Source organism: Hippopotamus amphibius, chromosome 2 (genome assembly GCF_030028045.1).
Source record: "Hippopotamus amphibius kiboko isolate mHipAmp2 chromosome 2, mHipAmp2.hap2, whole genome shotgun sequence".
Taxonomy (NCBI): Eukaryota; Metazoa; Chordata; class Mammalia; order Artiodactyla; family Hippopotamidae; genus Hippopotamus; species Hippopotamus amphibius.
In genome coordinates, this window is record NC_080187.1 from 136,101,204 (window position 1) to 136,116,303 (window position 15,100).

The 15,100-nt window shown below is 38.8% G+C and overlaps 1 protein-coding gene across 6 annotated transcripts in view; it reads right to left on the reverse strand.

The window, feature by feature from the left end:
* Positions 1 to 360: 360 nt before the first annotated feature.
* The window catches only part of MCTP2 (multiple C2 and transmembrane domain containing 2), a 235,841-nt gene continuing 221,101 nt past the window's right edge, over positions 361 to 15,100 (reverse strand). For 3 of the 6 annotated variants that reach the window (XM_057721324.1, XM_057721326.1, XM_057721325.1), the window contains exons 21-23: positions 10,562 to 10,671; positions 4,685 to 4,782; positions 362 to 2,514 (exon numbers count right to left, since the gene is read on the reverse strand). In XM_057721324.1, the coding sequence (XP_057577307.1) occupies positions 2,446 to 2,514; positions 4,685 to 4,782; positions 10,562 to 10,671 (277 nt within the window). In that variant the 3' untranslated portion in view covers positions 362 to 2,445. Of the gene's footprint in view, positions 2,515 to 4,684; positions 4,783 to 10,561; positions 10,672 to 15,100 lie in introns of those variants that run through there. The other 3 variants (XM_057721327.1, XM_057721330.1, XM_057721328.1) reach the window with 3 other exon arrangements.

The window sequence follows — 15,100 nt, forward strand, 5'->3', positions numbered from 1 at the left end:
GTGATCAGAAATGGACAAAATAGAAACGGACAAACTAGAAATGGACAAGATAACGTGTCAACACTGGACCTACCAGATTTTACACCTTGGGAGACGGGGATAAAAGCATAAGGAACGAAAAAAGGGATGCCCAGCACCTCCCAGCCTATAAGATGACTGTGCCAATAAGGGCAATAACAAAGCTAGAAGGAGACTGTGGGGTAAGGGTCCTGAACACATAGAGGGAAAGATAATGTTGAATTTCTGACCTGCTGATGAAGAGATGCATGTAAGACATCCAGGCACGGCTGGAAACGGGTGTGTGGGGTTTGAGGAGAACCAGGAAAGCTTGGCCAGACTTCAACCTTCCTACTAAATTATCTTTAATTATCACACTGAGAAACCATAATCCATACATGTTATCTAAAGCATCCCCAAATCTTTCATATGAGTTTGACTACTTGTATGAATCTTAACATTTCACTTGAGATAACATTCACTTTTAATATCCCACGCCTACTTAATCAATTAACAATTGTTTTCCATACACAGTTTATTAAAGGTTGATTCTGTCCTTGCTCTTGCATCCCAGCTGCTGTTTGTGTCCTAAACTTAATGCCGAAAATTCCAGCCAGACTACAGAAGAAATAAGTCTAACTAATGATGCCTTCTTTTCAGGCGAATTATTTCATTTTGAAATTCTATAGCAAGAGAACAACAATAAAGCATTGGTTCCACTTTTAAATAAATAAGGGGTTATTTTGCTGCTGAAAGTTTTCATTCAAATGACTGATCAGATCTCACGTGTCTGTTTAAAAACGTCTGACTTAGGTCGTTACAAAATGACACACTATGATAAACTAGATGGTAGTTGGGAGTGAGACAATGAGGCATTGTTTACACAGAAGATTGAGTAACTGGTTTAACAAAAGAGGTTCTTGGGTATCTATTGTATGTACAACTCAGAGATTTACTGGAGCTTTTATAATTTCTGCAAGGTTCTTTTTCAGCCAGCTTCATTAACTTGAAGTAAATCAAATCATGCAGAAATCTGGCTCAGCCAGAAAGCAACCCAGGAAGATAGAATATGAAGAAAAACAGACACAGGATGATAAGGTTTAGAATCTTTGGCATTTTTCATAAACATTTTGTTTGAAGATTATTAAATTACAACCCAGAGAGAAAAAAAAAGAACAGTACAACTCACTATTAAATCAGATTTTTTACCTCAACTTTTCTTTACAATACATATATATTATATACATATAAAATGCACAAAGAATGTGTCAACAAAATACACTCTTTACAACTTAAATATCATTTGAACAGAAAGATATCTGCGTACATTTTATATATGCACAAAAATTGGGATTTTTACTTGGAGGGGGTTACTGTGAAATGGTGAAGTCTGATATACTCAAAGACTCTGCGGTGGTACATTTCTAGGAATGGGGTGCTGAGATATTTTTATTATGTGTAGCTTATTTTGCTTTGGAACAAAAGATCCATTTGGATTGCGATAGCATTTTTACTTTCTTCAAAATGCAGGCAAGTGAAGGGATTATGACAGGTAAGCAGCCACATACATTGGTCCCTTGCTCCTCAGCCTTTATCTTTCTCAATTCCTTCAGAATTCACTCATTCATCCCTTTCCCCCTTTTCCCCAAGCTATAATATGGAGATCTTATTTGGGAAGTAAGCAGAAAGTGATGTCTGAAGAAATGGCGATTTGAGGCAACCAAATACTTTCATGGAACCATCACGTTTTGGGGGAATGGCCCCTTGGGACCTCCCTGGGGCATCAACTGCCAGCAATGGACCGTGACACAGGCTGGCATCCAGCACGAAGCAGGTTGTTGAAATTTTACATACAGGTCTTTGGTAATTGCAGCTGAAAGATCCCTACAGAATTCTGCTAATCCTGGTAATTATTTTTAAAAACCTATTTATAATATACATTGTTTGGGTAGATGGTGGCTATCAAGGACTTGTTAACTCGGAGAAAAAAACGGACTCGTGAACAATCATCTGAAAGGACTGTGGGGGTGGGGAGTGAAAATAACTGAATCTTAATGAGAATCTGTCAGAGGTGTGAAAACAAGTTCAAAGTCATGCTCGGAATCCAAGTGGCCTCCTGGCTGTTCTCAAGGAGGGTGCTCAGACCTGTGGAAGCCTTGCTTTCTCTCTTATTTGAGAAGGGATGTCAGTCTTTTGAGAAGGGATGTTAGTCTTTGACAGTCTCTTTCCTTTTGCTGGGCTGACTCAAGATGCAACCAGGACACCCCCATACACGGATACGCACACGTGTGTGTGCATCTGTGCCACGAAGAAGGCGGAGGACACAGAGAGGGTTGCACACAGCACGCCTTTGAGAGGGACACCACAGATACCGCTGAATGAGAGAGAATATTGGTCTAATCAACCCAACACAGAATCGGGTGCTGGCATCCAAAGTCGGTGTGTGTCCTAGAGCGCACTGCGCTTCTTCCGAAGGGGGCTCTGGCTGCCACCGGGCTTCAACTCCACGTACTGCACCTGTGAAAACAGACAGACATGACGCGGGCGGTTAGGTAACCCTAGCTCACCACAGTGTGTTAATGGCTCCCCGAGGACACACCAAGGCAAAGGAAGGAAGGTTCAAAGCTAATGAATCATTTTCTAAACACAGGAACATGGAGGGATTAATTGCAGGAAGGATTTGAAGAGCCATGCATCATTTCTTGAAACCAAAATATTAAAAGCAGATTTTTCTAATGAGATGCATGGGTTTCTACCTGCCCTCGGCACTGCTAGATGGTTTTCGTTCTGTGTGTGCCCATGTGCAACCAGAAAAGAGCTTAATAACAGCCTCTTGGGAATGTTTATCTTAGTATATGATACAGCAAGTTACTAAGAATTATTCATTTAGAAATATCTAAAATCTTGGGGAAAAAATCTCTGCCAATTACATACATTTCTTTTGCCAGAGAGGGAAAGAAATGTTGAAATTGATACCGGCCCCAGACTAATAAAGATTTCTTTTAAAAATGAATTTCATTTACAATGTAATGGCTAAAACATCTGTAACAAATATGAGCATGTGGCGAGTCCCCAGTGGCAAACTGTCTATTGTGTTATTAGCAAGTGCTCTTGGAGAGACACGGAGGTCTTACTAGCTTGCTGTGCATCTTCCTCGAATGCTCTTTTGTTGTATCCCTCTGTATTCATGCCAACTCCAACTGGATGACCTCGCCGAGGGCTGGTGCCTGAATTGTGCACAGATAATCCTTGGGAGGGGAGCCTGATGGGAATGTCCATTCTTCAAGGATGCAGGCGCAAACTCACATTGTGACTCAAGTGATGGTACGCTGAAATCATATTGCTTTGGTGTGTGGGCTTTGATAGGTTGACGGTGGAATGGCTTTATTTAAAGTATTGTGTTACAGACCACATGTGCTCACTATTTTGAGTATTTGTGCCAAACTCCCCAAGGACATCCTACCCCATCACATAAGCTGAGCTGCACTTGGTGGAAAGCAGATATGTGAAAAAAGCATGCTTTCCTTTCAGTGTTTTGTGAAGGTCCCCTGAGGGATGACACGCCTGTCAATCTTCAAGGCCAAACAAACAGGGGCCAAGTTACTATTTTACAATCATGTAATGCAGTGTTAATCAGTAAATTCATATTTACAGGATGCATTTTAATAGATAATTATATCACTAAATGAAGGTTAAAGGAAAAAAGCATCACAAGGTCTATTTTAATCTCTTAGAACTTGGAATGAAGGGGAAAGAAACTCTCTGGGGCCTTTCAGCCCAGCATCTCTGCAATCCAGCTAGAGCTGCTGGAAAGTGAATTATGGCACAGTGGCCCAAAGATGATATTGATATTTGATTTGGGATTCTCTCAGATAATAAAAGATTGTGTCTTTGATCATCATGATGTTATTTCATACCAAGGTCTCCCCATCTACCTATTCTATTTTATGGTATCTCTTCTCCATTACAGAGATCTTTGCCTGCCCTCCTCCTCTGGATTTATCCAGATCTGCAGGGGCCTGAATTAGGCTGCTCTATGGACTTTCTGGTATTGTTGCCCTGGTTAATCTCTAGGTATCCACAGAAACGGGACACTGTTGGACTAAGTGACCATTACCTGTGAATAATACTTCCGATTGATCTCAAATTATTGCACGCCGTCTCTGCCTCTATGTGTATCAGAGTAAGCAGGGGCTTTGCCCTCAGCATCTCTAAGTCTTCAGAGGGAAAGGGATAGGAGGGAGGCCGAGGAGATAATCGGGGCAAACAAGGATCAAAAGAATAATCCTCTTGTCCCCTACTTCCCAGAGAACGCCTGCCATCCGGAAGAGGAGGAAAATAAGCAAGCCTCCCCCTGCTCTGGATCTGATGCTCTCCCCCTCGCTGAGCCCATCTTATCCTCTTTGGGATGAGCAATCAGAAAAGGGACAAACCTCACTGCACCAGCCTCACAGTGTGAGTTCCAGATCATTCTTAAGTAGCTCTTTTTTAGGATAATTTCCCCCAATCATCTCATGCTTTGGACAAAAACTTTCTTGCCACCTCCCTGCAAGGCAGGCCTCTTTAAGGATTTTCTGATTCGTTACCTCAGTGACTCACACAGGCACAGCCCTGTGCTCCTCTGGCTCTGGGGCAGGCCAGACTTCAGGGTCAGGGCCCCTGTTGGTGGTGACCATTCATTACCTACCTTTTGCACATCGGACGGTACCCTGGAGAGGAAGTCTAGTAGCTCATTATTGTCGATGGCGTAGGGATTTCGAAGCTTCTTCGTGAATTTATTTATGCCTGAAAAATAGAAATATTGGGAGATCTCTTTGTCTGTTGATCTGTCTCTCTATCCAGCTATCTGTCTTTAAAAACTCACCCCACTGGGGGAGGGGAAGCATTCACAAGTAAAAATTAGTGTGAAAACAATTACTGGACCTCAAGTCATGCACATGTTGCTGTCATGTGGAATCATTCACAAATGTCTTTTCCTGGAGGAAGGAAGGGGGGATCGTTGGAGAGGGGCTTTGCCTTCTTCAGCTGTGAAAATCCCATTACAATCCCAGCAGCGGGGCGGCAGAAACACACACTGAAACTGTGGAGCTCATTGGTTTTTTGGACGACGCTGATTAACAGCCTCCTCTGCCAGGAGAACGAACGTCCCAGATGGGAAAAGGCCTTCATTAGCCCAAACAAGTCTCTGCTTGGGAGCTCTGGACCAAACGTAGCAGCGGGAGGTGGAGGGCGGGAGTTGTGTTTTTTGTTGTTAAAAAGAACCCGCAAGAAATCTATCTCCCTCCCCTCCAACTCATTTTCACAGGTTTCTCTTCTCTAGCTGCAAAACAGAACTTGACATGTTGATCATACATTGATGCTACAGGAAACTGTGAAAAGTTATTATTGGAAAATTACCTTACTACGGTTGCTAGCTTTATTTATGGACTGCGGCACTGGCGCGTGGCTTTGGCTAGGCTGTGGAGTTGGTGCTTATTTAGGACAATGGTAATTAGAAGGGGGTGTGAGGTTTAAGTTGTCCTTAGCGGCAGCACCTTGGGCACGTGGGCACGTCCAGGACCAGCTCTGCCCGCGGCTCCCTCTTCAGAGGGAGGCACCTCTCTCCACCAGCCTTCTCTCCTACTCTGTTCCTCGGAGCTCCCTGGAGGTATGCGTGCCTGTAGCCAGAGCTTATAAACTCGGTCTTTTCACTAAACGTCAACACTTTTTCGTGCCAAGTGTTAGAAGCAGAAAGACGAGGGGGCCTTCTGAAATTTGGCCACAGAGTGCTTGTTTATGAAGGACCATATATGAAGTGCTTCTCAATCCCCATGATGCTGAATGAATGTTTACCTTGATTGTACCCTGACTGGCTCTTACTCTAAAGTCAAGGTAACGTTTACCTGTTCAACTGTCCGCAAGGCAGGAAAGGTTTGATGTTTTTCTTCTTTCATGAAATTTTCTTTTGTTTTCATCTGACAACTGGACTTCTTGTGTGCCATTACACCTGCACAATGCCAAACTCCTAGGAGTTTCTTTAGAGAGGGTCAGATTTACATCTGCTTGGCAAATGGGAGCTGGCCATGTTCATAAGTCAAGGGTGGCTTGTTGACTGGGCTGGGGAAGACTTCCCGCAAATAACTCCCTTTGTCTCAAGTCAAAGCCATGCTATGCCTTTCTTCCCTCTACCCCCACAGCCAGCTTCATGTTTCTAGCTAAAATCTCCTCCAGTGTTCCTTTAAACTAAAATATTCTCCACCCTGTTATTCTAAAGACATTTAATTGTAGCATGGGCTTTCTGGCAAAAGAAAACAGACAAGGCAAAATGATGAAGGGAGACAAAGACGTATTGGAAAAGATATATCTTCTATTGTTAATTATATATAGTGTGCACATCTGGAGTCTTTACAATGAACAGCCAGGCAGGGATAATATCACAGCCGATCAAAACACTGCATTCTTAGTCACTGAGAAGATTATAAACCTGCCCAGTAGCTCAAATGCACCAATAAGGGCAGAAGAAGTCCACAAAGCACTCCGACAGTCTACGTTTGAAAAACTTTTTTAGAATAAAAATTACAAGGAACTCAGATTGCGTGCTTCAACATCACACCTTATTTTTTTTAAGGTGCCACAGGCTCAGATATCAGTAATTCCACCATATTATTTACTGTGTAAAACCAAGTGTCAATAGGGTATCATAGATCCCTTGGTCATCTTTAAAGGGCAATGGGGCAAGGAATAAGGGTTTGGTAACAGGAGTAGCTGGGTCCCAGTTCTGGCCTCACCATGCATTATCACCTGTGTGGTTTCTGACAAATTATATAACTTCCCTGTGCCTTAGATTTCTTATATTAAAATCTGAATAATAAAGACCTATATTATATAGTTCCTTGGGTTGAAGGGAGAATCACATTGGACAACATAGGCAAGAGGATGCTATACTCTGAAATTCCACCACAATGAAGGGGGCTACCATCATTACTGTAGATGTCAATGAGCCAAAGAAACAAAAGAGGTGGTGATGGAAGAGTCTTTATACTGACAGGCATGTGATGACACACCCAATTTGGAAGTTGTGGGTTCCTCCAAATGTTAAACATGCCAAAGGTTTAACCTAAACAATACAGACAGACAGAGCATATGTGCTGTAAATTTTTATTTTTAGCCAAAGAAAGTGGGATTTAAATACCAAGTGATCCACATTTGGGAGAGACACTATCATTTAATGATCATAGATTGAATAGATCAGTGGATTAGAACGAGCCCCCCAGTTAAAAAATAATCACTTGCAGAAAGAGAGGAAAAATTGCATGGCTGCTTTGCACATATGGTCCCTAGGGAATAACCACTCGAAACGGAGTTCGAACATTACATGAGCAACTGGCATGTAGCCCTGACTGCAATATATTGGGGTGGGGGGGGAAGTGGGCAGAGGGTCCTTCTGCATCAAACACTAAGTGTCTTCCATGTAAGATACACTGTGCTATCAAATGGAGATACAAAGTTAAGCAAGTCATAGTTTCTTTCAAGAAGCTCAAAATCTTGCTTGGGGAGTTCATAATCTACCTGGGAAAACCAGAAGTGGCCCAGATCAGAACTGAAAAACTATAATTAGAGCATCTCTGATAAAGAATGAATGGAAGGAACATGGGAAACCTCCCAAAAGGTACAGGAAACCTACATGGGATCTAATCCTCAAAGGTGCCTTGCCTTCTAGAAATACATGCAACAAATAAATGACAGAAATTCAGCAGATACAGTTTCCCAGAGAAAATTTCAGATACCCCTCTTAAACCACTTCTAACTTAATTTTCAAAAATTACACTCCCAAATAAGAAAGGTAGGTTCAAAAAATGCCATCTGTGTAGATCACAGGTATTAAACTCGCAGACTCATCCACTCATAAAATATTTACCAAGTACCCACTAAAGATCTGCTACCTATATGCAGTTGCACTAGGAATGTATGGTTAAAGAGGAAAGAAAGTGTTTCACCCTTTAAAACCTTACAGTGAAGTTGGTGAGTCAAGGAATACTCCCCATGGCCATCATGCAATTGGGCTGTTTTCACAGGCTAATGTTAAAGAATTGTGCTATTTAATAAATATTTATACAAAAATGTTATTTGGATGTAAAGAATAGGGAAATATAGAACATAGAGTTAAAAAATTTTGTTCCAAAAGGTTAAAAACATTGAACAAAAAATTTCAGGCGCTTATCCACCACTTTAGGACTCAACGAAAATCAGTAAGTAACTTAGAATAAGAAATAGTCTTCTGATCCTTAACAAGGTTAAAAGGAAAACTAGAAATTTAAGACATATAACGTTCTCTTCTTCTACATGATACATTCTCTGCCCAGAATATGATCACATAAGAGATGTGCAAAGGAAAGTCCTGGATCTGTGCTAGCTAATAACTAACTTGTCTTGGAAAAGAATAAGTCCTAATAGAATGGCAGAATATATTCCATGATGGTATGGCAGGTTTTATATGATGAGAAAAGGCAATAGATCATGTGATGCTCAAGGATTTTGACTACATTATCTACAGTAAGCTCATCAATAAACTATAAACCCCTGTCTAGAACATAAAACTAAAGAATGAGACACAGAACATAAAGATCAAAGGGTTATTTTCGTCCAGGAGAACATCATAAACTCCATGCTATTTCATAATTTCATTCCTAAACTGAACAATAAATAGAACAATGTCTCATTAAGTAGATGCAAAAAGTTGGTGTTGAAAGCTGCCAAGAACTTGGAGGATAAGACATGTAGTCAAAGGGATGTGAGGTAAACTGAAAAAGGGACTGGCATCCCCAAACTGACAAATATAAGAAAGAAATACAGTATAGTCTTCTTTGTGGAGGGAGAGACGCAGAAAAGTAAATCAAGTCTGTACCAGAAGGATGAAGAAATCGTGTGGCACATGTTTAACAAGCTGACCATCAACTTAACACCAGCTTAAAAATGAGCAAAACACCGGCCGAATGGTTGTAATTTTGAATCAAGTTCTTGTTAGGGTCAGATAACAGTTTAAAGATCTCTGTTTTAAATGTGATCAGTAAATTGACTGAGGAACTAATACTTAGGAAAAACAAGAAAGAATGAGATGATTCAATCTACACAGATAACATTCAGTATATGAGTATTCAGGGAAATGCTTTTAGAAAATACATATTCCTTCTTAATCAATGGGCTCCTGAAAATTCCATGCTCTCCTTCCTAAGGGTCGAATATAGGTCAGTATGATAAAAGTGAAAAACACAACGGAGAAAAACAAAAATTAAGCATGGACATGAGGTAACTTTCTCCAAGAGTGAGAGTCATCAATTATTAAAATGGATCCCTGAAGAGGGAGTTAGAATATCTTTTTGTTTTCTTGGGCTTGTTACAAAGGAGAGAGACTTTATGTAATAGGATTTTCACCTCCTGGATAAAACAGAGAATGCATGGCTTATGCTCTCTCAAAATCATTCTATTTCTGAAATGTTATGAGTTATTCTATTTTCCCCATGACTCTTCCCATTTCTGAATGTCTAGGTGTGGCCTCCCTCATCAGCAGGATTCTACTTTTGCGGGTCCTCTTTGTAAATGGTCTACATTTAATGGCTTGGGGAATACTATAGCTCCCCCTCACCCCAGCATTTGCAAGTTTTCAGCTTTTGCATAAAAATGAATGCATCTCAACACAGCCACTTATACTTGGAACTTCTCTGAACCTCTTAACATCTGAAGATCCCTAGAAGTAACTACGGTTAAGAACTGAGCAGTGGTCACAGAAGCCAAGCAATGCAAAAATCAGAACAGACGATTCTTCCAGAAAAAGGCTGATTGCTTCTCTAATTAATTAACTGCATTGCACTCTCCTTATATCAACCCAGTGTCCACCCAGCAACAGACACAAGTATTCACAAAGTACTTTTTCTAATTTCCAGCTTGAGTAGTAAATCAAGTCCTGAAATTTATTTCCAGTTTGCCATTTTTGTTTCTACTTTTTTTAAAAAGCAGCTAAACTTGATATAGGCTCACCATTTCCCCTGGTATATAACAGCTTTTCCTTTCCTTTCAAGCACTGGTTATGTAGTCACCGAGGGCCCCTCCCTTTCACCTCACTGCTTCTGGATTTAAGTATTGGGTTAGGTTATTTTTCTCCTTCCAGGGGAGACCAAGTGTCAGGAGCAGCCTAGCAGTGGCTAGATCTACTTTTACATAATATAAAGGGTAAGATGCAGGTGTTGGCTCCCCCTCCGAATAACAGTGTTTCCTGAAAGTTACTAGGCCACAGCAGTATATTTTCAAGAGTATTTATGACTCTGAAAGCCCAAAGGGAACTAGCATGCACAATCATATTTTTATTTGATTGCAATTATGCAAGAGGCCTATAAATATCTATGCTGATCGTTCACGCAACTGGCATTTTCAGGGAGGTCCTGGAAGTTTTTGTTCCCCAACTGCTTTTCTTAATCTCATGTTTAATTGCCAACAAGAGTACATTTAAAGTTTATAGCCGCACTTTAAAAATGAGTAATTGGTTCTTACCTGGAACTGATTGCTAGCAAAAGGACTGTGCCAAACTTACCCCAGATTAAAATGATGTACCGGAGTGGAATGAAATACAAAGTGATGGTGGCAACTGCCAGTATCAAACAGGCCAGGAATGAAAGGAATGGGACCGTCCAGTTAAATGTGCTGTAGACAAACCACATACAAGTCATTTTATCTGATGCTCAAGAACAGCTGTAGATACATTTTGCCATGTTTATTTCTTAGTTATACACATGAAAAAGGTCTACTGGAAAAGCTTCTTCTCCAACCTGGAGATAAAAGTCTGGCAAACTGACTGGGCACTGGAAAAACATTCTTGAGGAGAAGGTCACAAAACTAATTGCCATTCAGCGTGTCAGAATCTTGGTGACTTTGTCTTCCTGGAACCAACGGGACTTAAGAGAAGACCCTGGCTCTCAAAAGTAATTAAACACTGCAATACTGTCACATAGCTCTGCATGCAGAGCTCCAGAACGAAAGGTGAGTTAGGTCACTTCAAAGTCAATATTTCTCTCTCAATTAACACATGGTTGCCAGTAAATATTTAGAAAAGGCAGGATATTATTACGGTGCTTTTTGCATTTTTCTAATAACTTATGTTTAGAATTTCCAGACTCATTGACTCCAGAAGGTTAATCATGCCCTGACATGGGCTGGGGAGCATCTGGCTATAAACCATTATACCACCAGCCCATAGATAATGTAGGGACTGTTGCACATATTATTTTCACAGGGCCCCTGGCTCCTTCTGTTCTATCTATTGCCTGCTTTGACCTGAGATCTAGAATATGGGATGTGGAACTAAATGTACTGTGGAAATCCTTGCACAATCCTAGAAAGTGATCGTTAAATCCAGTGCCCTGATGAGAGCTCATGAGTGGCTAGAGTATTTCTTCTTCCTGGCCTTCATCTTCACTTACATGTTTGTCTCTTTGCCTTGTGCTAGGAAGACAAAGAGATGAAAGATTTATTTCTGTCGTCTTTTTTTTTTTTGGGCGGGGCGGTTTCAGGGTATTTGGGGAGAGCAGTATATAACAGTTATTGGGCCCTTAGTATGTGTCACTGTACTACGATTTTTTTATATATATTTAGACTGTAATGCTCGCAATAATTCTTCCAAGTAAGGATAAGCAAATCAGGCTGAAATTAGTTTGGGATTAACATATACACAATACCATATATAAAACAGGTAAACAACAAGGAGCTACTGTATAGCACAGGGAACTATATCTTATAATAACCTACAATAGAAAAGAATGTGAGAAAGAATATATACATACACACACACCCCCCCCACTGTAAATTAATTATACTTCAATGAAAAAATTTTAAAAATATAAAAGAAATCCAGTTATACCTCACCGTCTTGTTAAAAATTGTTATATTTTTAATCTTTGCCTATGGAGAGATACAATATTATGTATGTATGTGTGTGTATTTAATGTCTCACTTCTTTAAATTATAAGCAAAGGTGAACACATTTTAATATCATTGTTGGTCATTGTAATGTTTCTTAGTGATACCAAGCTTATTTCCTTGCCAGGGGCAACTACTTAGGAAAGTGCTTAAGAAAATTGATTGTATAAGCAAACTGACATGGGTTTGAGTCCAAGCTCTATCTCTAAAAGTTCAGTGACTGTTTCAATCAATCTGAAAATAATTTCTTCCCTAAAAAATGAAAATAATAATACCCATAGCATAGAGTTTTGCTAGAATTAAACAGGAATGTGCATTTAAAATAACGCTGGTAACACATGAAAGAGAGTTAGCTTAGTTTTCACATTAAATTTTTATCTTAAGCTTTTTAAAAAAAATTCAATCTGATTCTAGCATATTGTAGAAACTCAAAAAAAAAAAAAGGAAAGAAGTTATTATTTGTCTATTTTCCCTTGAGCTGTTTTGCTTGATGTTTTCCTCAAATAAAATCTCTTTGGATACTAAAGAAATCAGTCCTTTGTCATATTTGTTGCAAATATTTTCCCCAGTTTGTTGCTTTCTTGTCTCTTTAAAAAATCTTGTTCATAATTTTTTAAAGATAAAAATTATATATTTTACATAACCAAAGTCATCAATTTTTTCCCTGCTGATTTCTAGATTTGGTATTTCTTGTAAAAGACTTTCCCTAGTCAAGTGACTTGACGTCAAGAATTTGAATGATCAGTATTTCCCCCATTCCTTTATCATACTGTTTTTTATGTTATTTTAAATTTCTACATATATGTAGGTCCATTCCTGACTACTCTCTTCCATAGCAGAATTTGTAGTAGAATTTTTTAGTGGGCACCTTTGCAATATTTGTGAAAATGTTATGGACTCCACAATCGCCCCTGTTATGCCAGGGCAAGAAATTTAACCTGCAAATATCTTTGCACAAGAACACAAGGATGGTACATGAATGTCTGATGAAGTACGGTTTGTTGTAGTTAAAAAAGAAAATAGCCTCAGCATCATTAAGACAATACCTACATAAAATAAATATCTAAAAGTATCTAAATAAAGAGGAAAAACTAAATAGATTTACACTCTGCAATGTAATACAGCTTTAAAAAAACAATGAGAATATAAAAAGAACACCCACACAAATAGCTCTGCCCTCAATACAGAGGCTCAAAGCTAGATACAATGAAAAACTAAGTTTCAGAAATATATAAGTGTGCACACACACACACACACACACACACTGAGAAAACCTCTGAAGGATATACTCCAAACTGTGAATGATACCTCAATATAGTGGGGGGAGAGGGAAAGAAAGAGGGAAGAAGGAGGTACAGAGAATAACAGAAAGCTTTCTGTTTGATTACTTTTATAATGGGTGTATATCACATAATAAAAATAAAATATAAAATCAATAAATTAAAAATGAAATAAACAAGTAAAAACAAATACCAATCTGTGTGCCCTATTTTTATTGTTGTTGTTCCTTTCTAAAGCACAGATATAGGAAGTGTCAGATCTTGGATGTAAATCCACAGGTAGGTAGCAATGAACCTGCCTGTTTTGTATTAGATGACCTTAAGCAATGTACTCTACTTCTCTGTGCTTTAATTTTCCCATCTGTAAAGTGGGAATAATAACTATCTACTTTATAGAGATGCTGAGGGGATTCAATGAATTAATAAATATAAATCCTTTAAAAACAATATCTGGCACATAGTAATTATTCAATAAGTGTTAGCTAGCCTCATGTTTCTTGTTGTTATTGCACAAAAGTGACATAAATATCGAAAAAAGCTAATTATATCAGGTAGCATTTTGAAGATAATAAAAGCTATGGAAAATGCATGGAATCACTTTTTATAAAGAAATATATACTATAATTCCTTTTCTAAAAATAGCAAATCTGCCTTTAAAAAAAGTTAATAGATAAATAATTTTTAATACCTTGAAGAAAAAGGGAAAGCTGCCACTAGGCTGACATAAAAACAGGAAAACATCAGAGTATAAAATACAGAGTATTGCAAGATTTCTGGAGATTACCAACTTCCAAAGCCAATTTCACTCTAAGACTTCCTGCCAAATATTGAAAATTTGAATTTCTGTGTCTGTTACCTGCACAGGGGGCAGAAGATAAAGCTTAGGGCCTCCACAAAGGAAGATTTGCTGAATAAAACTTGCATATTCAGGCTAAGGATGAGTTGACAGAGACAGACAGACAGAAAGAAAGAGAGTGGGAAAGGAAGAAAGGAAGGGAGGGACAAACCCACCATATATAAGTGGATGCAAAGAAATCTCCTATGTGTCACGATGCTGGTGCCAGGATTTATCATCTGAGTTTATTCTACCAGTACACTCTGAAAAGCTCTAGAAAAAAAATTAATTAAAAAAAAAGAGATCCCAGGTTGAATTACCCCAGAGTGACTCGAGCAATAACCCTAAGGAAATGAACTATCAACCCAAATATGTGAGTATGCCCCCCCAACACACTTCTCCAAGGAATATGAATTCATAGTTAAAACTGCAAAAAAATAAAAGGATACACAGCATATGTGTGTGTCAGCAGAGGTGACACGAAAATCACAAACAAAAGACTTCAAATACTGAAAGCAAACACAATATATTAAATAATAATGTTTAATAATTTAAAAGTCATAAAAGAGGCTTAAAAACATGGTCAAGGAAGAGATGATGAAAAATGACCACGAAGATTTGAAAACAAAGTCAGCAGAACTTTAAAAAGAAATGTAGTGATTAAGGTGAAGATTCCCATGCATGGATTAAACAGGATTTTAAATATCAGAGGAAATAAGGTTGTGCAACATAGTCCAAAGAAAGTACTTAGAAGGCATCACAAAGAGCAAAAAGACAGAAGATGTCAAAGAGAAGAGACGTGAAACCATAGGTTAACTGACTAAACTGACCAGGAAGATGATAAAAGTAACAATTAACATTAGACTGTGGTAAGTCATGCTCTAAATTCTAAGGTAATGATGAACAAAAATGACAAAAGGATGCTTACATATAGAGGAAAACAGAAGAAAAGTACAGAAAATAATGAAAAAACAAAACAAAACAAAACCGAGCAAGGACAGAAAAACACAATGAAAACCACAGATTTAAACCTAAGTATATC